Source organism: Camarhynchus parvulus, chromosome 11 (genome assembly GCF_901933205.1).
Source record: "Camarhynchus parvulus chromosome 11, STF_HiC, whole genome shotgun sequence".
Classification (NCBI taxonomy): Eukaryota; Metazoa; Chordata; class Aves; order Passeriformes; family Thraupidae; genus Camarhynchus; species Camarhynchus parvulus.
Genome location: NC_044581.1, coordinates 11,155,037 through 11,179,451, shown reverse-complemented (window position 1 = coordinate 11,179,451; position 24,415 = coordinate 11,155,037). Strand labels below are relative to the sequence as shown.

Sequence of the window (24,415 nt, the reverse complement as noted above, 5' to 3'; positions counted from 1 at the left end):
GTGAATGTAATAAATAGTTTATAGAGCTTAAGAATGGCTGCTCCCTTCGAGCCAACAAAGAATGAAAGTTAACACTGGTGAGAGACCACAGACAATGTCCACAGCCATTACTTCATGCAGGTAAGAATTCCAAACTCACTTCACTACCACTTAGTTTTATTCTGGTGTGAAGCTGCTGGCATTATGTTAATCTAGGAAGAACAAAAATGTCTATTTCCACTGCAGAGCCTGCAAGGAGAGCACATAAGAAGTCATGCATGTTCGGTGTGAGATGATGTTTGTCTCTAAAGCCATGACACTTGCATGACATGTGCTGTCTGTTTACATGGACATGTAAATGCTGGCACAGGGGCTCTCCTCGGGCCAGGAGCAGCTCCAACATGCCACATTCTGCAAATGAAAGCCAAAGCTTGCCAGGGCCAGGAGCTCTCCTTTCACTCCTGTCAGCTGGGTAAGGTGATGCTGAAACTTCCAAAAGGTTGGCGAGGACAGAGGAAGGAACAGCAGAAACTGCTGTGCTGGAAAATTGCACTGCAACAGAATAAATCATAGGCGAGCCACAGGAGTTGCATTTTTCTCCTTCCCTTTTTTGCTAAGAGAATGAGACAGAGCTTGGCCCAGGAGACAGACACCAGACGCACTCCTTTATCTAAATATGAAGACTCTAACACTTAGAAACAACTCCCTTGTTTTATGATGTGAGAAGTTGGTGTTTTCTCTTCAAAACTGACTTTATTTGTTCGGAGACAATCTTCCCAACTGCATTTGGAACTAATACTCAACACAGAACTATTTACACTGCTCTAAATCCTTGGCTTACAATGCCTGTTTCCTTTTTGAACTACCTTCACTGCAACAGGAACGTTGCACAAAGAATTCTTCCCCAGGAAAAGCAAATCAGAGAGCACAAAAGATGCTACCTTTGCAAAAAATGCAGCATTCAGATAGGAGACTATAATTAGGTTTCTATTCCAAGTATTTCAATGCACAGTTAACCTTAGATGACTGTGCATAAACCTTTTAATTAGCGTGTTATCTTTGGAGCAATTAATATCTTGTACCTCATATGTTATCTTCAAATTAAAACTTTCACTTGCTCAGCATTATTAATTAATCATTGTGAATCTGAGATGAAATAGACATCACTCAAGAGAATGTCAGTGTGTTTGGAATGTCACAGCCACTGACATTTCAGAACAATTATTTAGCTGTCTTCCAACAGCACAAGGCTATTGCCTTTAGCTTACACTGTCTTTGTAGAACATACACAAACCCATGACATACATAAATTACATAAATTGGTTTACATCTCCAAACAAATTTTATTGCTGCATTATACAAAACATCTAACTATTGCAGTCAAGAGAAATCTTAGTCAAAAATGCAAAAGTACATTTTTTAAATCCTTAATAATCCCCTCAGTACAATCACAAATCTTCCCCTCTATCAGGGCCTGTAGTAGAGCATATAGCCAGTAGCAACAATTCAAAGTAAGAAGCAATATGACTATTTGACCCTGAAGATATCAATATAGATGAAGATCTTTTATAAGCCACCATGCCAACCTGATTTACTGTGATGAATGAATAAATTCATAGCCTAATAGTTTGTCTCTATACATTTGATTTGAGACATTAAAAGAGGAAACTATTTCAAGAGGTGAGCATCCTTATAAAAGAGTTTAAATGTTGGAATATTTAATTTTTTTTTGTATCATATATCACATTTAATAAACGTAAATACAAACCAGTGGCTGTTCTCTATTAACAAATAAAGCAATCTTTTGTAACAATAAATTTCCTGTGCTTAGGCTAGAAACTGTCTTATGTCTGTTTACAAGCAAATAAATCTTCATCTACATTGCACCAAAGGAAATTAGTATATTTCAAAGAAAACACAACAGGAATCAGTTGCAAAACACTGTGTTTTCTTGAATTGGCTTAGACAATGAAGAGCATGACCTATAAATATTTAACAGACAAGATGAACATGTTCTTAGGGCTGCAGCTCATCTGACTCCCAGTTTTCTTCCACAATCACTTGACTCCATACAGACTTAAACATGAAAATTTTCCACAGAAATAAACATTAAGTCAAAACACCTAGGGATTTAAGAAAAAGAATTTGTTCCTACTCCTTACACCTTCATTCTACTATAATCATAAACAGAAACAAAAATTTCAGTAGTGTCAAAAGATGCCTCATTGTGAACTGTAATTATACAGGATTGTGGTGAACCCTGCTGATATAACACACCATACATACACATATACCTCATCTAGGCCAAAATATATTATGCACAGTTATAATATGCATGAAAGTGTAGAAATGCCTGCAGAGCCCAACACAACAGCCAGGAACTGAGCTTCAGAGCACTACCCGGAGGTCCCTATGTATCATCATCATCATCATCATCATCATTATCATCATCTCTACTTTCGCAGCACAAGTCAGTGAGGAACAGGCACCACAAACAGTGCCCAAGGTCACAAAGCCATGGGGTAACTGAAATGTGATTGGAACCCAAGAGCCCTTTTATTTTTACAAATACACTGTGTTTCTTCACCTACAGTAAAGGACAGAAACAGAACACATATTGTTTTAAGACAATACACTTCCTAGCTTGAAGTAATCAGGTTTCATAAGTTTACTTAGAAACATCTTAAACTCCATTTGGAAATGTAGGATGAAAGAAGAACAGGACAAAAGACTAATAAAAGAACCACCATGAATTTGATAAGGAGTGAGCTAGATTTATATCACATCCACATCAGTGTGATTTTTTTTTAAAAAGATACAATTGTTCAAGCATAAAGACTTACAAAAAGTTTTACCAAAATTAATATGTTTTAAATTTCCTACCAAGAAACTAGACGACTTTTACTAGATGTTCATAATAAAATGCAGAGGAATTCTGATGGTAGTAGTTTTAAATCAAATATAATCTCTATTTAAATGCATTTTCTTTTAAAAAGTCACTCTCTTCACACAATAAACCCTCAGAAATACATTTCCTGCTGAAATTACTCCACATCTTCCATGCCACAGAGAGAAATGGAAGTAGAACAGTCCAAATGAAGTTCCATTCACTTAAACCACAACTAGCAAAGCCCAGAGCCTGAAGGTCACTGCAGTGCTGCCTCACACCCATGCACATGCAGAACTGTCTGTTTGGATACTGCTGCCTTTCAAACATCCCTAAGCCATTAAAATCAGGATAATGGCTTATTACTAATTACTACAGCACAAAACCTACAGATTTTACACTCTTGCTTCAAAAGCAAATCTATTTTCCACTGACTTAATCAGTACAGGTTGCAAATTCCACATGTAATGAAGGAACCAGGGGGGCATCAAAGAAACCTTTTTTGTGGTCTTCCAAAGGAAATTTTTTTGGAAGAACCAAGCCATGAAAGGCCTGAGCCCCTGCCTGCTGTGTTTTGGAGCACAACCTCCCCATGACCCACACTAGAACACGTTCCACCAAATTCTCCTCTCTTCAACCCTAATCAGGAGTCTTCTCCACAGTAGCAGCGACGATGGATAGAATATTTGGGTTTGCCCTCACACCTGATGGTTGGTTTGTATTTTTTCAATGTTTAGTGAGAAAAATCATTATTTTTACATGTCTCCAGCTTTGAAATTCCAAAGAATTGTATCATAAAATAACAGGAGCTTCATCAAACCCAAAGCTATGCCAGAAGTTACTCCTTTTACTGGCACACCTATGAACTTTTCAATTCTCAGCCCAGTGAAATTATCACATACAATAATTTAAATCTAATCTTAAACAAACCAAGGCCAAACTCTGAATAAATGGTAGACATGATATAAAATATTTTAACCTTATTTTTCTTTATTTAATCTACAACCATTATTTTGTATTTTCCTTTCCAAGGACACGATGACTCAGATTAAGAAAAGAAATTTACACAAGTTTGTAACAAACAGTTTTCAATTACCTTTAATAAATCTTTGGTATAAATGTGAATAGCTTCTTATGCAGATGAAGAGCATTAAATAATGAATTTAATGCTACTAAGCAAATGTCATTAACATTTTTTGAAGACTGGATGAACATTAGCTTTGTTGGTAAATGACATTTAGAATATTTAGGGTTTTATAAAGGTGGTTCACTTCTTTATACAGCAACAAATCTTCAGACAGTACTTGTGTCTGGTTGTAGAAAAATACAATTGATATCTTTTCCATATATACTTAACCTCCTACAGATTTATTTGATTCTCAATAATTACTATTCTCTAGTAAGAGGCATATGTTATTACAGCACACTGCACTCCCACAAGCTGTCCACTCAGTGTATTTTAATAAATCTCTGCCAAAGCTGTATAAATTTGATCCTGTTTAAATTTAATAAGGATCAGAATATATCAAAGCACAGATTCCCATGAGAGAAATAGATATTTTGCATAGTTATTGAGTGCCCTATTCATAAATACAATGTGTAAGACTTAGACCATCAACCTTGAATTAAAAAGAAAAAGAGATTAATGTGTGCAAAGCCAGCTACTTCTTAAATAACTAGTGAAATTAGTGTTTAATAAAACATTTTCCCCATACAACTGCTAAAGACAGCAGCACTGCCACAGTTTTACTATTATGACTCAAATACATAACTATTGAATTTCTGCAGTACGGAAACTCGACAGTACCTTCTCAAGTACCTTTTACAATTCTTCCATTGAAGATTTACCTACATAAGGACACAGATTCCTAAAAATGCCACCAAAGGCTCCTCTCTGGGGCTGTGCTTCACCCTTTTCTACTCCTTGGGAGCACTGCCTTGGGGAGGAAGCAGAGCAGCCACCCAAAGCCACAGCTATTGCAGAACCTGAACTGCTTTAAGACAATGCAGAGCATAAACATGTATTTGACATCCATTTCCTTCCATTTTCTGGAAGGATGTCTAGAGGAGGAAGAAATTCTCAATGCTCTACTAATTCTAGGTAAATTTCACTGATATTGTGTAATAGCCTACAAAATTTTACGTTCTATTAAGTAGCTCATGTTTCAGAGCCTGCTGTGCCAAAATACCAGGACACATAGCTATGCTATTACATGCTGATGTAGCAGCTTATGAAGAATTTTGAAGATCACTGCCATAAACACAAATACAGCATGTATCTCAAGTACAAATACATTCATATAACTTCAGACTCCAATGTTTCCTTTGTTTTTGCTTTAAGGAAAAAACTGTTTGCATGTAGGAGAAAAAAAACCCCAAACACCTAAACCAGATTTCCACTAACACGTGTAGAGACCACACCTGATAGCTGCTAGTCACAGAAAGAATTCAACAGCCTTCCACTGGAAAATTTCCTTCCTCATCATCCATTTCAATTAGCAGTTGTGTATATAACTATACATACAACCTACCACTTTCAAAATAGCTCCACTTTCTCTTATCACCTTTGATGTTTACATGCTCACAGGTATGGGAAGGAAATCAGACTGTATTTATCCTGAATTAAAATTCATATTTTCAGAGTAAGAGCATGAAAGTCAAAATACAAATCATTTTGCATAGAGTAGAGCTCTTTCCCAAGGGGAAAAAATGTACTAAATCAATTTGCCATTGTTTTATAAGTCAGCTACTGAGAATGAAATTACAGAGGGCTGAAATTAATGTGAGTTTTACCACTGACTTCAACAAGCCAAAGATGTCATCCTCAGTGTTTTACTACACACAGAAGCCTGATGTCAGAATTGGTACAGCTTTATGAAGTACATTACAACATAATTCAATCCATCAAAGTGAAGACAATCATACCATCACTCAATCACTGGTCCCATTCACATCTATGCTAGGATTCATTCTTGTTTTCTTTTTCCCTTAACGTCATCCAAGTGCTGGAGCTGGGAAAGACCTCAGCCATGTCTGTCAGCAATATTCCTTTAGTCAAAGTTATGGTGAAAGTGCAGGTGTAAAAATTCAGTTGAAAATTCAAACTATACCAACTGAAATGTGTGGAAGCCACAACACAGGAAATGTAACTTTGCCAGAACACTGTCACCAAAATCACAGCACTTAAGGCACGATTACTTCACACTGTGATCCTGTTTGGTCTCAATTCAGCTATTGATCCTGGCTAAACACATGTCTAGACCTTCTATGTACCACCTGTAGCACAGGTCTTTGTTTCCAAGAATTTTTGAAAATTTTATAAAATCCTGTTGGTTCCACTCATTTAAAAATTCAGTGTTTAAGTACAAACATGCCAAGTTAAGAGTATGGTGACTTTATTTCCTTACTTTTATAGGTTTGGGTCTTTCAACTTTAATGTTATTTCAACAAAGGGCCTTGTGTTTATTATGGAAATATTCTGTTGTATTTCCCTTTTCTCAGTTCATGAAATTTTCAATATAACAAGAAAAAACAGCTCCAATTTTTACTTTAAAAACCATATTGTCATTTTTATTCAGCCTGTATTTTAATATAGCATCAATATTTAACTACTTCATTAAATGAAGTGTGACTTTTATAGTGAAAATGTCAGTCTTTGCAGTTCATTAAATTCATTTAAAGTATAGCTGCTTGATTTTTTTCCTGAAAGAACAAGACTATTAACTGAAGGCCTAAACTTAGCATTAGCGTGTATTTTTTTCTTCAAATTAACATTCAAGATTTGCAACAGTCTTTACCAACTTAAGAGATTGTTTGTATCCTTTTGCATTATCCTTGTTTTTATAATAGATGTCACTTTTATAGCACATACAACTGTTTGTCACAGTTGGATATGACCAGTAGGATGTCACAGAGGATATTAACATGCCACGTGCCATTATGAATCTGTAGACTCCTTCAAGTAATATTAAAAATACATTATTTTTAACTGTGGCATCTGGAAAAATAAACTGCATATGATGTAAAATGTAATAACTCTTGGAATCCAACAGGGTTTATGAGTTCTCTTTTTCTGTTTCATAAAACATTCTTTGATGAGTATCCTTGTTCTTTCAAGGAGGTTTTCTATTAACTAATACAAAAGAACACAGGAAAAGTACCATTTCCACACAGGCAGCACCATATTTTTGCCATATGCAAGAAGTCCTGGTCCACGTTCTGTAGGGTAGGTGATTTCTGGGACTAATGTCTCTAAAACTCCAAAAGCTAATTACTTCTGATTATTAAATTTATGTGATTATAAAATATTTTCATAAGAATAAAAAAGTTTCTTTGAAATGTACTAAGATATAAAGGTGGTGATACTTTCTCTTCAACCTACTACTCCTTTCAATGTTTGGAGCAGGTCTTAATGACATCTTGAGTTTTGGAAGACTATCATGAGTAATTTTCCATTTCAGTGTTTAGGTTCTGTCCTTTCCTGCCCAACAAAACAATTTCATTAGGCCACTCTCTTGTAGTAATGATCTGAATCACTACCACCATGATTTCAGACTGCACCAACTAGTCAAGGCTTAATTTATTACAATACAGGTGGTGGCTGGGGGAGGAGTTTGGGCATGTGACATTTTAAAGGACTTCATTGTCATAACCATAACATCCAACCTCTGAAAATCAGGTCCTTTTCTAGTGGCTTAAAATTTTACATTGTGGGATGTAAAATCCAAAACATCCTACAATGAACACTTCTGGTACCATTACATACCACCGAGATTTAGGTTGGAACTAGGACTTTGAAAAACACCAAATTATCCAATGTATGATTTTAAAGTTCAGCACATTCCCTATTCCTCTCACACATGGGCACTTTCGTCAGCTCATGCAACCAGCACCTGGCACCAACTACAGAGGAAGAAGAAATGTAGAATGCAGTAATTAACATCTACTAAAGTTAAAAGCTTCCTCCAAAAAGCTTCTTCCAAGAATTCTGTGCACAATAAAGTTTTATTTTCTAGGAAAACTACTTTACATCTCCAAATTTGTGCTGCTACTGTGATTTGTTTTTCTGTGCATCAAAAGCAACAGGGTTTCTAGGAAATTCTGATGTTTGATATACCTTCCTTTAGATGAATTTCTCTCAAGAGTACTATAGAGAATAAAAACTGAATTATCATGCGGATGGAATTCTGAAGAAGGAAAGAAGAAACTCTAAAACTTTATTATAGAAGCAACAGCCAAGTCACATACATGAAAAGCTAACGGGTACCAGCAACACCTATTCCAGATTGGAGTTTCAAATAAAGTCTTTACACACTTTTTTCCTACACTGTAACCACTGCCAAACCAAACTGATGGGCTCCATTTTAGAAATCCCTTACAGCAAGGTTACATGGAGCTAAGCAAAAATTGCTTGTTTTAGGATGTCATGAGTTAATATGCATCTACAAAGGCAGGGGGATCCAGGCAGCTGCATTGAATCACCATGGTCTGACAGGTCACAGTGACCAGCTCACTCCCCCTGGAGAGCCAACTCCTCCCCAGCAGAGCAGAGATGGTTACCCTGGATGGTTATCCTGGATGGTTACCCCAGCAGAGCAGAGATGGTTACCCTAGATGGTTACCCTGGATGGCTATCCCAGCAGAGCAGAGATGGTTACCCTGGATGGTTATCCTGGATGGTTACCCCAGCAGAGCAGAGATGGTTACCCTAGATGGTTACCCTGGATGGCTATCCCAGCAGAGCAGAGATGGTTACCCTGGATGGCTATCCCAGCAGAGCAGAGATGGTTATCCTGGATGTGGAACTTCATTCTCCCACTGCAGGGCCCTGCCAAGCAGAGGCTGAGGGAGTACCACCCATCCAGAGCTGTTTTTCTACAACAGTGCCAGGAGCATCAAATTGATCTTTGCTGCCTATTCACCTTGTGCAGCCCTAGGAAGGAACATCAGGAGATCTCCAATCCAACCTCTGCTCAAAGCACAGCCACACCAAACTGAGGAACTTCTTGCTTGGGGCTTTTCTTCAGTCTGGTCTTAACAACCATCAAAGATTTTGGGCAACCTCTTCCAATATTCTGTTAAATCCTCAAAGTGATTTTTTTCCTCTTTTCATCCAGCCTGAAACTCTCATTTCAGCTTGTGCCTGTTACCACTCAACCTCCAACCATGAACCCTTGTGCAGAGCCTGCCCCATCTCCTCACAGGCACAGGGGATGCTGCCAAGTCCCCTGAAGTCTCTCCTTCCCCAGGCTACTCAAGCCCTGGTCCCTGAGCCCCTGCTCACACAGGGCAAGTGTGTCAGGTACTGACCTCTGTGCAGGCTCTCACTGCAGGTTTTTCTGTTTCAGTCCACCACTGGTCCTTGCTGAGATGTGCCTCCTTGCCAGCCAGAGCCCAGCCTGTATCTCTCAAACCAGTACCCCAAAATCAGTGTTTGATGCATTAGGCCAAGGATAAATGCTGTGTCATCGAGCTTCAAGAGTCTGGGATGCTACAAAAGCCCCACATATTCCCTTTTCTAAAGTCCACTTAAGAAGAAAAATAATCTTTCTTTCAACCAGATAAAACACTTCATTACCCATTCTGATGCACAAGCATAAACAAATAAAATCCCACTGTTAATACTTAGCAGCCAAAGTAGGAAGAATAATTACTTTGGACAATTGAGGTTTTGAAGAAAACTTTTACATCAGCTACAGTCATCTGCTTTAAAGTTTACCTTTCAACTATTTCAACCTACTCTTCAAAAAAAGACAAAGTTAGAATCTTACTGAAAAAAAATCTACACTGGTTTTAAATCACATTTTAATAGCACAAAATTAGTATCATTGTCTTGGGACATATTAAGAAATAGTAGCAATGAAATTTGACAATAAGATTTTTGCAACTAAACTGCCTTATAACCAAGCAGCACATCTTCACACTGTATTTCAGAGCTCAGTAATTCCCACAAACTCATGCTGCAAATGCAAATAATCAGCTACCTAAACATGAGGCTACCAGTGTTCAGAAGGAGCCATCTAATTCTTAAAACCTCAGAACTAGCAGGTGTTTACTATTGTTAAATTTTTCTGAACTTCTGAGATGAATCTACAGGGTTTTTGAGTCTGAAACACAAAACCAGTTCAGCCAAATGATCCCTTCCAAAAACATCAGTGTGTCACATCTCCAGGGCTGTGAATGAGAGGCTTTCAGAGATCTGAGATCTACCAGGTCTTTGTGCCACACACTTGGGCTCTCTCTGCTGGAAACAATAACTAAACTGATTCCACTCCAGCTGAAGAATTGTCAAGATACTGTTTGTTGACATACAACTTCTGCAGCTTCACCCTTATTTCATGTGATTTTTCAAAGAAAATTACTTGGATGAAGTTTCAATTTTATATACTCCAACCAGAGGACCATTTCAAGAAGCCAACAGATAATCTTTGTTTAAAATGAAAAAACACACTGCCCACATTTTTCTGTCATGTAACAGGCCTGGAAAAGGACATACAGGGAAAAAAATCATTACATCAATTAGAAAGATATGATGTTTATAATAATGATGGCAATAGACGACAGTAGAAATTTCCCTAAAAGAGTAGATAAATAAGTATGCTGGGGTTTTTTTTGTGCATTGAACTAAAAATATAATTCAAATGAACACCACAGGATCCAGTACAAAGCAAATTTCCTGGGAATGCTGTGTTCTCAAAAACTGAGGCAGCTACCAGTTAGGAGAGCATGGAGGTGAGGAAGCAGATGATTACCTGATGGGCAATTGCCAAATACCCACATCAAGACAAACTATCTAATGATTTAATACCACACTTGTAGAGATTGTCAAGGCTCCAGATGTGGATTGTTTCACCACCTCAGATGCTTAAAGGCCTTTCCCTTTCTACTCATCACCACCAAGGAAAAGCTCCCCACTTCTGAAAGAAGAACTGAATGATCTGTCCACATTCATTAAGAGATACAAGATAACTACCCACCATCTATAAATCTCATTTCTAATTGTTTTCCATTATATAATTAGACTTCAGACATGAATTTTCTTTACTAGCTTTTTTACAATACTCCAAGTTGTTATTAAGTGTGTAAGTAACTATCACGTCTGTGTGGCCTTGTCCAGTCTCACAGACTCCCTCTAAGACTCACAGAGTGCATAACACAAATTCAATATCACATATTTAGGAATGTAAAGATGAAACCCAAAAGAACAACATTAAACAAGATTAAAAGTACAGCAAACCCCATGGCCTGTGTTTCACCCAACCGGATGACATTTAGCATCAACCCTGAGCATCAGCCTTAAAAGTGATTACTGCTCCTTCCCTGTGCAAAGGCTGCCTGAGCAGCTCAGCCCTCTGGAGAGAAAGGCTCTCCTCCCCTTCTCAATCTAAGCTCATGGCCACAGTTTACACAGCCATGCTTGGAACAATGCTCTTTTCTTTCTCACCCTGTATTTTCCATTATTACTGTTAGGCCATAGATACTGTCTCTTACATTTTCTTCTTGTAAGAAAAATAAATTCTCCAGTATAAGGCACTTATTAAAAAAAACCCTAAACTTTTCTGCCAGACCTACAATTTTGTGTGTCAGTTCTTTCATGCTTCAGACATGAAGATTATCTATACCTTCTGAGTTGAATAGCAGTTTCCTTCATTTTTGTTTGGTATCTAAGCCAGAGAAAACATCATAATCATTCATTTATTTAGTAAAAGTACAGACAAAACCAGTGAAATGTGTTGCTTTTGGTAAGGACGAGAGGCCCAGCAGAAGTGGTGTTTCCCACCAGAGTCAGCACTGACCAACAGTGCAGCCTGTCCTCACATATCAGCAGCACTGATTCCTTTGTCTTGCCAGCAGGCACAAAGAACTGCCTTTATCCTTTTAGGAAATGAGTGGTTCAGTGCCCAAAAACTATTATTTCAAAATACACCTGTGAGCTGAATTTTTCCCAGCAAGTTTATGAAGCTCAATTCAAAAGCAGATATAACTCTCTTGTTTAAAGAGCGTACATTCCTATGTGCAAGAGCAGGATTGCACCCTTTCCTTTTGAATCCACAGAAGATTTTCTTACAAAGTAAGGATGAGAAAGAAAAAGCTGAATATGTTTTAAATCAGTTCTTACATGAAGTTCAGTTTGTCTCACTGATTGATTATTTTTTTTTTAAGATAAACATAAATCAGCTTCACAGGGAAAACTTCAGTAGCTGAGATCAATAGCAACTGGCCTTGCTCTAGCATACATACTGAGATTCATCATCTAAAATCTTCTTATTTCTTACTTCTGCATTCAAAGACCCCTGGATACTTGAGTTTTGGGGAAAAAAGCTGCAGATACAAGTTCCTTTGTTTGGGTGCCATAAACAAACTGAACCAAGAAGCAAAGATGAACTTGGGCTCTTTCTTTTGATCAAATAAGAAGCAAAGATCAGTTCTTTAAAATCTAGGGAAAAATTCTTAATGAGAATAACAGGTATTTTCACCCCCTTCTATTCCTACTTCTTGCCAACAAAAGAAAGAAGTTTAAGAACTCAGAGAGACTGAAAACACTTGATCCTCCAATTGTAAATATTTAGCAGTGTTCCCAAGGCACTACTCCCTCTTTGTCCCCAAGGTGTTTCACATCCCTTTTTCTATCCTTTTAAATCAACAAATGGCCATTTCCTTTGGCAACAGATAATGCAAAGACTGCTTCCTACCACAGAAGTGTGGAAGATAAACCAAAACTCTAAGAAAGAGCAAAATAAGAAGAATTGGGGGAAAAAAACATTGAAAAGAAGATCAAATATTTCTCACTGTTAAAATTCTGCGTCAGATGGGTGGTGCATTGGTTGTACTCATTGCAGCTGCAAAGTATCAATCTGATTTCATGAGCCTGAAGGTACAGAATAACTTTCCTCCATGGATATTGTCCCTTCTACTTTCACATTTATTTTAAAAGAAAAAATCTGGGGGAGCAGAAAGCAAAATGTATCCTTTGTATCAGGTCTCACCCACACAGGGAATAAATGAAACTCAGAAGATCTACAAATGCTTTATTTAGTCTAAAAGTATATGGATAGATACTTTTACTATTATGATTTCTAGACTTCATCCTTTCATATGCATTTAAAATACTCCACTGACGTCATGGTATTTTAATGGAGTCCTTTTTGAGTCACAGAAACACTCAGAATGAGGCATAACAACAGTGTTCACCTGCAGTTAGTCATAATAAATCAAGGTTTTTATCACTGTCTCTCACTTATGCCTCATGATGGAATAACCTTAAAAGCTTCTATTTAGAAATAATTCTGCATAAACACACAAGTGACAAGGAATATGATGCAGAGTGCAGTACAATGGAACTCAGTTAGTTAGCAATCCACAGGTTACATGCCATCATAAGGAGCCCCATGATCTCCAAAGATGTTTGTATCCTAATGTAGGTATTCTGTGCAGGAGCAAAGTGCCCCTCCCCACATTTCCCAAGCAGTGGATCTGTGTTAGAACTGGTGCAACCAATACACATTGTCTGAGCTGTAAAAATGTGTGACTGTCCAAGAGTCACGTTTTCAATTTCACATTTATTAGCTGCATGTATTACAAGCAATAGCTGCCAATTTTCTTTACAAAACCCAACACAAACCTCAAAAAAAAAAACAAAAACAAAAAAAAACAAACAAACAAACAAACAAAAAAACCCCCACAATAACAAAAACCAAAAAAACAAGCCCTTTAATATGTCATCAAGTGAAGAATCAGGATTCTTTTCTGGTATGTAAACTCTCCACCAGACTATTAACAGAAGGGCAAATTCTGAGACCACTGTTGAAAAATTGCTATTTACTAGAGACAAGAGTACAGGAGATAGGCAGCATACTCCTATGATATGTTATCACCAGCAATATATTTGTGCTGATAGAAGTCAAAGCCAATCTTCACCATCCCTACTCAAACACTTTCTAGCAGAGAAGACGGAAAAAGGCTGCTATCCTATCACAAGTTGTTTGCCAACTAAATTTAGAAAAACAGTTTTCTACTTAAACTAGGCAAGCTACAGCTGCAGATTGAGGCAAAATAAACACAGAAGCTCTCACTACAATTCTATAGCTGTTTGTTGTGAAGAATTACAGGTAGAAGAGCAAGATTGATCTCTAAGCTGCACACTAGACAGCTGGGTGTGCACAACACTGAAGCGCTGTTTGTTTGCCTGCTTGAGTAGGTATTTCATAAACATTTTTCCTTTCATATAATCTCTGATTAATCACTCTGAGTCATATTTAGGCCTGTCTTTCACCTGATTCAGTCTGAGCTGCAGAAACACCGAGGTTCTGTCCCAGCTGTGGTGGCTCCAAGGATGTCAGGTTTTTGGTACGTGCCATCAGCCAGCCCAAGGCAGAGCCACAGGAGATGAGAAAGCCACCCAAGGAATGTGCTGAGGCAGAGCACTCTCCAGGAGCCCTCTCACAGCAAAGGCACCCACAAAGCTGATTCCAGGAAGGGAAAATCTCAGAACAAGCCATTGTTTCCATCAGCAGGCCAGGGAGAGCAGGAGGCACTGAATCTCAGCACTGCAGCCACCGACACACAGGGACAGCTGAGTCAGTGCTGGAGGCAGACCCAGGTGAGACAAACCCTGGGAACTGAGTCTGCACACTCTGAGGGCTCCTCACATCCTTGAAACAACAATTGCAGAAGCCATACAATATCCAATGCGCCTTACAGCATCATCCAAGACCCCAGCACACAGCTATTACATTAAAAGAAGCATGGATGAAAGTATGAGAATGAAACAAAGGCACTTCTGCTCTGTCATAAACAGCAGGTAGATCTCTATCATGGAAGCAGTGATGCAAGCCACTGTTTAGGAAGCCTGGCTGCCCTGTGTGACATAACATCTGATTTACCACTCCACATGCTCTCCTTGGGTCTCAGCTGCACCACCACGGGAGCATAAAGATAGCTCTAAGTAGGATTTAAAAACGTCAGGAGGAAAGGACAGCAGAAGCATCTGTTAGATCCTTTTATTTAACAATATCCTGAAATTGCAAATTATTTGGAAGGACAAAATAAATTGATACAAATGACTTCATCTTATCATTTGCAACACAGCAACTGGACACTCATAAAACCACAAAGAGAAAGTCACATAGGAACAAACATATTATTTACTCTCATGATTGCTTTGTAGTGCAAATCTATACTAAGCTCTTGTGTTTGCACCTCACAGTGTATTTACATGTATGGTCCAGTATAGTTTTGAGATCAGTCTTGTTTTTACTTAAAGTTCTGCTGTGAAAAAGAGCAGAGAATGCATCATAAAATTCTAGGGGGTTTACCACATGTATAGAATAGGCATTTTTAAATGTCAAGTATACTACATATTTCAAACTGTATCAAGCAAAACAACAGGAGAAAAAAGAACCATGTTGGGTTGTGGTAGGAAACCACAACTACCAAGTTTTTTGCAACAAAATATCAATAGCACAATAGCCCCATATTTACAAGGCCACCACCGATTATAGTCATCATTTCAGCCACGTGCTTTTCAGGAAACCACAAAAGTAACAGCATTAACCTATTAAAGCAAACAAAATGATTATTTTTCCTTGCCTAATAAAATTCTTCTTTATTTAAAGAATGTAAATAGAGGACTGTTAATCCCCTATCAGGTAAACAGTTTACTGATAAAAGTACAGTTTAACAAAAGCATTTTATTAATAACAAATTTTATTAATAACAAGTACTGAAATACAGTATCTCAAGCCATTCACAAATTCAACTATTTGTGTAAGCCTTACAATTATAAAGAAAGTAGCATAAAAAGAACGGCAGATAAATATGATCTGCTCTGAAAATAAGCTACTCCAACATTCAGCAATTGATTTTTGCATGGTTTTAACACCATTTTCTTATCAAAATTAGACAGTTAATCAATACTGAGGTGTTTAAATATGTCCTGAACCTACAAACCTTTATATAATTCAGTGACTTTGAATACAGGCATTGTCCCATTGGGATAGAAAGGATGATTCATAAAGCTCATGTTGTTTCCTTGCAAAAAATGCACAAAAACCCTACAACAACCAATCAAACAAAGCCCCATCCCAAAACAAAACAAACAAACAAACAAAAAAACCAAAAAAAACCTACTTTATCTACTTGGATGTCTAAAACTATTTAGATTTTAGGTTCCCATCTAATTTCTCTTATATTAACTGCTTAGAGAATTACAATACTAACTATAACGACTTGGAATACCAAACACAGCAGAGCTTCTCTTGACAAAATTTCATAAGGAAATCAAAGTGAGAGATGAAGACACCTCGCCTCAAGTGATCTCAGCCATCTGCACGTAGACTTCATTTTCCACAAATCCTACCATGCTGGAAATTTTATGTATTTCCAACCTTTTGTTAGGTTGCCCAGTTGATCAGAACTCTTCAGAATATTCACTGTAGAGAAGGAAAATCCAAATGCAAATGTATCTGTCTGAGAAATGTGCTGCTTTGACACAATGATTTAACATAACCATCACTCACATATGTGGTAAAGCAGAGCAGGGAAGGGAGGGGATCCCTGTGCTGCTGCCTCTGCAGCTCTCACCCCAGCCAGCAGCTGAGACCTCTGATCCCTTATTTCCGAGGTTACCAGTCCAAGTCCTGCCATTTCACCCCAAAACACCCTTTGTTTTTAACCTATGACACAACCCACTCTTTTCCATGTTATTCTCAGCTCTCACAAGTCTTGGGCCAGGAACAATAACATGTGGCTCTATGACCCAGACAGTGAGGAGGGCTGTTAGTTTAAAACAGTGACAATAAAACATTGAATGGATAAAAATTTCTCCCATGAAATACCAAGGTCAGGACTGATCTAATGCACACGGAAGTAAGTGAAAGATGCCCACACTGAATGGGTCTTCTACGGATGTAAAAACCACTTTGATACAAGGGATACTTTCAACTTACATCTTTTGAGAATGGATTGCTTTTCTTTCCCTCTTGATATGGAGCTTTTCAACCAAATGTGGCTGCTGGGCAAACTGGTTGTGCAGGAATAAACAGCAAACACTGATGCCAAGAGCTGGAACATGAACTATACAAACAAACTGAAAACTAGATGAACTGTTTGCTTAAAACAGTTTTCAATTATAAACTAACATTGTCTATTTTCAGTAGCACACCTTTTCCTACACAACTCAGTCTGCAGCATGGGTCAATCATACTGCCAGCACTCTGCTCATAAGACTCAGTTATTTTTCATGTGATGAAAATAATATTTTCAGTTCATCTGCCCATTGCCATGAAGTGAAGGAACAAGTTCATGAAAACACCTGTTTGGATATTCAAGGTTACCCATGGCAGAAGCAGCTGTGTAATGACAGTCTCCCCTTTTGGTTTGAATATTTCAGCTGCCCTGTAATGCCTGTGATTTTGAATACATTGTTTCAGGTATAAACAGAGAGAATACATTCAAAACAGTGTTTGGACTGTTTTGACACATGCTAACATCGGTGGAAAAGATGTGAAATAGAAATCTTGTTACAAAAATAGAAAATGAATAACGTGGCAGCAAGCATGATCTCATCTAAGTCTTCATCTGAACAGAGCACAGAGGCAAAGACCAGAAGGCTCTTGTGTGACATTGTTATCTAAAGTCCTGATTAGATTTTCACCTCAGAGTTCTCAATTTTGGTTGCAATCATCACAAAGATACTGTGGTGACTGGCACTCTATAAATACATCACACAGACAGGTAACAGTAAAGAACACAGCTATCAGATAAGAGTGTGAAGCATTTGAAAATTCAACCCTGCCATTAGGTCTGTATAACAGTACTCAATTTTACAGCAGTGGAAAAGTGATTACAGATAAAGAGGTAGGATTAGTGCTGTACAAATTCTTCTCCTCTTAAAATTGATCATCATCGTTCAGTAGCATTACTTAGGTTTTTAAGGAGTATCAAAATTCAACAAATATACAGGCATGTATTAACTGTAAATTTAATAAAAGCTACAGCACAAACCACAGGTCACAGTTTGACTGGCCTCACTTTGTCAGACACTGCACAAAACTGCAACAAATGAATCACACAACTGAGAGCTTCTCTTGAGTATCTGCCAAAGAACAGAGGCTGTTATTTCCTGTGCTTCTATTTTAGATTTTATTATAAATTTGAAATAATTCATTATAAGGTTAGGCTGGACTGGGCACCTGTCTGTGAAGTACAACGTGGTGTACTATGGGTGGTACTCTGGGAATGAGGTTCTTGTCATCCCAGGGGATCTGGTCAATGCCTCCTCACTCCAGAGCCAGAGGTGTAAAGTGGAGCTCCATGTCCATGGCACACACACACCCCAGAATTGTGACTGCTATAAAATATCACTGTTTTAAAAACTCCACCCACTAATAATTTCCATACATATCTTAAGTACTCTAAATATCTCCTAAGCATTACATTCAAAGTCTTCATGTAGCACTGCATTCTTGCAAGCATCTCACTCATATGGTTGTAACCCACTGTAATGAAAACATCTAAAAATTATTTCTAAAAATTGACTTCTACAAAGTATATTTTTTTATGCAGTCAACTCTCAACCAGCAAATGGTACATTCAGTATAGGAGCTGCATTATGTGAGCAACAGAAGAACTGTACAGTGCACAATCCAGTCAGTATCCTCATTACAGGTGCTCATTCTGAGCACCACAGGTTCTTGCCCAGGTGTGGCCTACAGGGGTTTCCTGTTTCACAGCCAGCTCTCAGCTATGGCAGAAAACCTCAGGGGTGACTCTGCCTGCAAATCAGCATAATGCTGGGTGGGGTGATGATACAAATTGTAATTTTCATTCTGGTGGACATACTCATATGACCATTTCACTTCCTCTTCCAGGGACTAGGAATTATATATTCAACAATTTTAGTGCTGGACTGGACAGACAAATATTTTGGGAATTTTTTTGCTCCCTAGCAGTAGTTGCCTACACAGTCCTGAGGTTTTGAGATATCCACGGCAAGGAGCTGGCTGCTCTGGGAAAGAAGCAGTTGAGCACACTTGCCACATGTGCCAGATGATCAGTGGAAAATACTGGTGATAAAATATCATTTACTGAGTTGCCACTGAACAGAAAGTTCCCAATCCCCTATCTAAGTTGTCTCCAACAAGACCTGTATTTATGTCTGTGCTACACACCTCTCATTTTTGGGAGCTCCCTGGTGCTTTGTGGCCCTCTGCCACCAGCTGGGGCCACCTCTGCCATGGTCAAGCTGTGGAGACACACAGGACTCAGCACAGAGCATCAGAGACTGCTCCTTCTGCACCAGAGCAGAGCCCAGATGTAAACAAGCATATTTGCAGGGCAGCTGATGGGTGAGCATGGAGCTTTCTATCTTAGCAACATACATGCACCCATTGTCTCCCACCATCTGCTGCAGGAGAGGAAAACCTATGCATATAGAGCCACACTAAATTTGCAAGAAGAGTAGTTTTATATTATTTGCATAACTTTAATCCACTTTTTACTAAGAACACACTCTAATAGGAATGAATTAGAGCCCCAGTTTAGCTGCTACTAAACTACTGCTGTCTTTGCTTTACCTCTGGAAGAACAAGATAAACTTCCTGAGCTTCCTTTGTAAAATGAAAAATATTTCAGCCAAAAACATCAAGCTCTGACAATCTCATATGTATGGTAGTGCCTAAATTAAGGTATGTATGTTTGAAATTTGTATCCTTCAAGGACAATCTGTGTAGTAGAGATAAACGTTATAAAATGCAGGCAGCTAAATAATGAAGTAAGGATTCTGGAATTTAATATGATAACTCAAGCACTGAGCTGTATGTATTTAGGTTTTGGAGTTTTCACTTTTTCCAAATGGCATTATAAGAATTACAGCTCCTTTAAAAAAAATTTTAAAAATCCAACCCAAAAACACATGTATATGCCAGGATGAATACTACTTTCCTAAATATTTTTAGTACAAGACATATAATTTACTCAATAAGTGAAAAAGTTTGTTTAGAAAAAGCTACTCAACTGTACTGAATGTCCAAAATCATTCTCCATCTGCAGAACCATAAAAGGGCTCAAAACAGAAGCAGAATGTTTTACAACAGCTGGTCTCTTTCAACTTTCTGTAATTTTTATAGCTCCTTTTTGGTGATTTTTTTTTTTAGTATACTGCAGCAGGATTTTTCTAGAAGCAGGCAAACCATGGTCTCACTTGTGCAATTCCATGAAGCAGAAGTGGATCGCTGTTATCCCGAACCAGGCACACACATGCAGGGTCAAGTAATGCACTCTCACATCAGGGCTGAAAACTTATCAAATATGGCCCTGATCCAGCAAAGCACTTAAGCACATGCTTTACTTTAAACATGTAAGTAATCCTATTAGAGCAAATGAGATTCAGCATAAACCACTGGACTGAATCTCAGAATACCTTGGTTGTGGCCCTGATTATGTCAGTGACCAACTGGGTAACCTTGGACAAATCACTGCACTTCTGTGCCCCTGTTTCCTCTTCTGTCCTCTCCATGAGCATGCTACCACCTCACCAAAAGCAGCCCCAGTGAATCTCCCAGAAACTGCTGCACTGCCAATGGTGGCAGGGATGTGGATGTACATCAGTCCATTTCAAACACCTGTCTTGCACTCAGCACCAACTCTTCTCCAAAAAAACCAAAGATGACATCCCTCACCCGCAGGTCTTCTTATCCAGTCCTGAGCCCCAATTTCAAAAGCACAACGTTGCACATAGAAAGCAGCTGGGATGGAATCCAGCCAAGGCTACCTGCAGGTCAGGGCCAGCACAGCTCCTCAGCATGCCTGGCTGCAAACCCAGGGCTCAGGATGCAGCTCCCCTCCCACCCCTGACCCTGCCTCACAGGGCACCCTGAGATCCCAAGCGCTGCCTGGGGGTTCCTGGGTCAGTCTGCCACATTCCTGCCAGTGCTGCATCCACTGAAGGACAAAAACCCTGCAGTCCTGGGAAATTCTGTTTAAAGCAGGCAGGTGGAAGGCAGCATTGTCTCACAGGGTGCAGTGTATTTGCACTAAAAGGTTTTAAATTTGATATTTTTAGACACTATAATGCAAGATACAATTTTCCACAGGCGGGCCATACGCCATCAACTCTGTGTCTTAATGATCTTGAGAATATTTTCACATAAATAATTCTGCTTTTGCACATATATACAACCACGTAGTCTGTTTACTCTTGCCATCACACTGCTTCCCAGCAGTTGTCACAGGCAATGTCACTGTCACAAGGAGAATACGGATTCAGCTCCTAACAATGAAGCAGGCATGGATGAGTGGGCAGGACACTCAAATGAGTTTCAGAAAGACTTGAGGTGAAATACTGTCCCTAGTGAAATCAATAACAGTTCTCACATTTACTTCAGCAGAGTAAATATTTCAGCCCTTTTTTTCAGTGCCTTCTGGTCATCTCAGTACCTAACAGAACAATCATTTATTTTCCTTAGAAACACAGGGAAAAGGATAGAAGACAGAGAAAGCAAGGCAGGGAGGCAAGATATCAAAACAGATGTACTCTATCAGAATAATTAAAGACCCCACAAATTTACAATGACTCCTATAACTACAGATTATAAACAATGCAGAAAATGAGATTAGATTAACACAGTTAGGCCCATCCTTTCTAGGAACTCATTCATGAATTCTTGTTCTGTCCTTGAAACACCTGTACACCACGTTGCTGTTTTGCCAGCTGAACCAATGAAGAGCTCACAGCAACAGCAACACAATTCTGCGTGTGTCAGCCTGCTCCAGATCAGGCTTTTTGCATACAAAGATATCTATTATAAGAGACAAGCATCATGAGCTGTACTCTGTTAATTAAAATATTTTCTGCTGCAGACTGGAAGCCTGGCCTACGAGGTACTTGCCAAAATTCTGTTCAGGAGTACAGCAACTGAAATGTGTTTCTGAATAGGCCAAAAGTTAGTTACTTGTGACTTTTTCTGAATGCACACTCTGTTCTCTTTGTACAAGGATGGGAAATACAGTTAAAAGGTTATATGTAACTGTGCACTAGCAGCAAGCTGATGGACATGAGAAACTACCGGTATTCAGAAGATATTAAAAATTCGGGACGTACAAAGAAATTTAGAAAGAGCCTACAGAGTAACCTGCACCTGAGCTTGAATTAAGCGCACGCCTCGAACAACGCAGGAAAGTCACAGAACAAGTGAAATTTACAGTAAACACGCCGGCTGCCAGCAAGCGCTGCAAGTTTCCAAAATTAGCCGGCTTATCAGCCAGCAGCGGACATTTACGAGGCATTTTGGAGCTCCCGGAGTCCTCAGCAGCTCTCAGAGTTGGGGCTGACATTTCATCCCTACCTCACGCCCTGCGCGCTCCGCTCCGCGCTAACAAAGCGCACAGCGCCGGCCCCGCGCGGGCGCATGCGCGGGCCCCGCGGCCGGCCGGACAGCTGGACACGGGCCGGACAGCTGGACACGGGCCGGACATCGCGCCCCGCCTGCCCAACTCCAGCAGCAGCGGCCCCGGCGGACATCAGCCTGCAGAGCGACACCCACGGCATCCAGCCAGGCGCGATTGCTCCAGGAGAAAGTTTTCTCCGGCTCCTGAATCTATTTGAACACACGTTACTTCTCTCTCTGGAAGTGAGCATTGCATTTCAGCAAAGTTTATCTCTTCGTTTTGAAAAAAACAGGATTTAACGCAAGTTCAGGCTTCATGCAGCACCCTTCTTTTCCCCAGCATCTCATACAGTGCCTCACAAAAGGCCCCAGAGGTTGGACAAACATAGCACCAGGAAAAACACAGCGTGAAAGGGATCTTTATGTGCATGTGTGAGGGCCCAGTGCTAATAGCTCAATGTGCTATTGACACATCACAGTGCAAACAGCTAAGTCTTTTTCAAAATAGCGTGAGTCACAGTGTCATTCTCAACTTTGGGTAATTTGTGGTAAATCATCCCCGTATTATTAAAACATATTTCTGTAAATGAAGGTAAGACACTGGGAAATGACTATTGCTTCTGACTGTAAGGTTTACTCCAAACACTGCACATGCCGCAGAGGTGTGAATAGACAGAAGTGGTACTGCAACTTCTGTGACAGCCATCGCCAAAGCGGAGCGTTAGTTACCCTCCTGTACCAGCAGCTGATGCACTTTTGGATAATCCTCCCGTTTGGATAATCCTCTAGTTAGGAACTGGCCATAACAGAGCCGCGCTGAGCCGAGAGAACAGAGCAGAGGGAGGCTCCATCCTCTCCTCTCAGTGCCGTCCGAGCCCACCGCCGCTCTGCCCGACCTGCCGGGAGCCGCCGCGGCTCCGCCCGGGGAAAGTTCGGCAAGTCCCGACCCCAGCGCGAACGCTGCGCGCTCGGGACGCGCCTTTGTTCGCCGGCCACGGGGAGCAGCATCGCCTCCCCGCGCTCCTCCCGGCTGTCCGCCGCTCGCACCCCTCTGAACAGCCCGAGCACGGGCCCGAGGGCAGGCTCCCCGGGGCGAGCCCCGCGGCAGGATGAGCCGCCCGGCCCCGCCGACCACAACTTTCCGGGGCTGGGCATCCCCCGGCCCCGCGGAGAGCGGCGGGCGCAGCGCCCCGGGCTCCGCGCATCCCCCAGCCCCGAGCCTCCCCGCCCCGACGGAGCCCCGCGCTCCGGGCAGCAGCACGAGGAATTAACACCCGCGGGAATAATCACCTTGTTGTAGTTGTAGTAACCCAAACACTGGGCAAAGTCCAGGTTGGAGGGGTCTCCGGGGAGCGCGCTGCCCGCCGCAGCCGGGTAAAATCTTACATCCATGCTGGAGATTTGGTCCACTTGGAGAGACCGCCGGGAGGTTTAATAGATCCACCTTCAAGTGCCTTCCCCGGGGCAGGGGCACGGGCGAACCGCCGAGGGAGCGGAGCTCCGGGGCGCCGAGCCTGCCCGAGAGCGCGGACCGGGGGGCGGCGGGGAACAGCGGGGGAAGAGGCGGCGGAAAAGTGCAGGTAAACAAGGAGGAGAAGAGAGGAGGATGAGAGGAGAGGTGGGCAGCGGACCCCAGGTGGATGCCCGTCCACCTCGGCGGGAGGAGGGGAGGGGAGGGAAGGAGGGAGGGCAGGGGAGAGGGAAGGAGGGAGGGAGGGCTGTTGTTTTTTAAAAGCTCAGTGCCAAGCCACAGGCTTTGCCTCCGCATTCAGGAGCAGCTGCCGTACACAAAGGAGCCACGCGCCCGGCGCGGACGGACTGACGGACGGACCGGCCGCCCGACAAAGGCGGGGGGACCGTCACCGCCGGCGGAGCGGGGCACGGCGGGGCCGCGGCCGCCCCGCGCTGCCGGGGAGGGGGCGGCTACCCCGGGCTCGGTGCAACAGGGCTGCGCTGGGCGGGCGCGCTGCGGGCCAAGTGCCGAGCGAGCGGCGCCGCGCTGGCAGCGCTCCCGGGCCCGCGCCCCTCCCCGCCCCGCCCGCCGCCGCTCCCCCCGCCCGGGCCGGAGCGGGCCCGGCAGCGGCCCTGCCCATGGCTGTCCTCGCTCCCGGAAGGTTCCAGGTGAGTAACTTTCACCGCTTCCACCAGTTTTCCTCCCTTTTTT

The 24,415-nt window shown here is 41.0% G+C and overlaps 1 protein-coding gene across 2 annotated transcripts in view; it reads right to left on the bottom strand.

Moving 5' to 3' along the window:
* Positions 1 to 24,134, bottom strand: part of TOX3 (TOX high mobility group box family member 3) — a 74,708-nt gene extending 50,574 nt beyond the window's left edge. For both annotated transcript variants that reach the window (XM_030955693.1, XM_030955694.1), the window contains exon 1: positions 23,542 to 24,134. In XM_030955693.1, the coding sequence (XP_030811553.1) occupies positions 23,542 to 23,643 (102 nt within the window). In that variant the 5' untranslated portion in view covers positions 23,644 to 24,134. The remainder of the gene's footprint in view (positions 1 to 23,541) is intronic.
* Between the last annotated feature and the right edge of the window lie 281 nt (positions 24,135 to 24,415).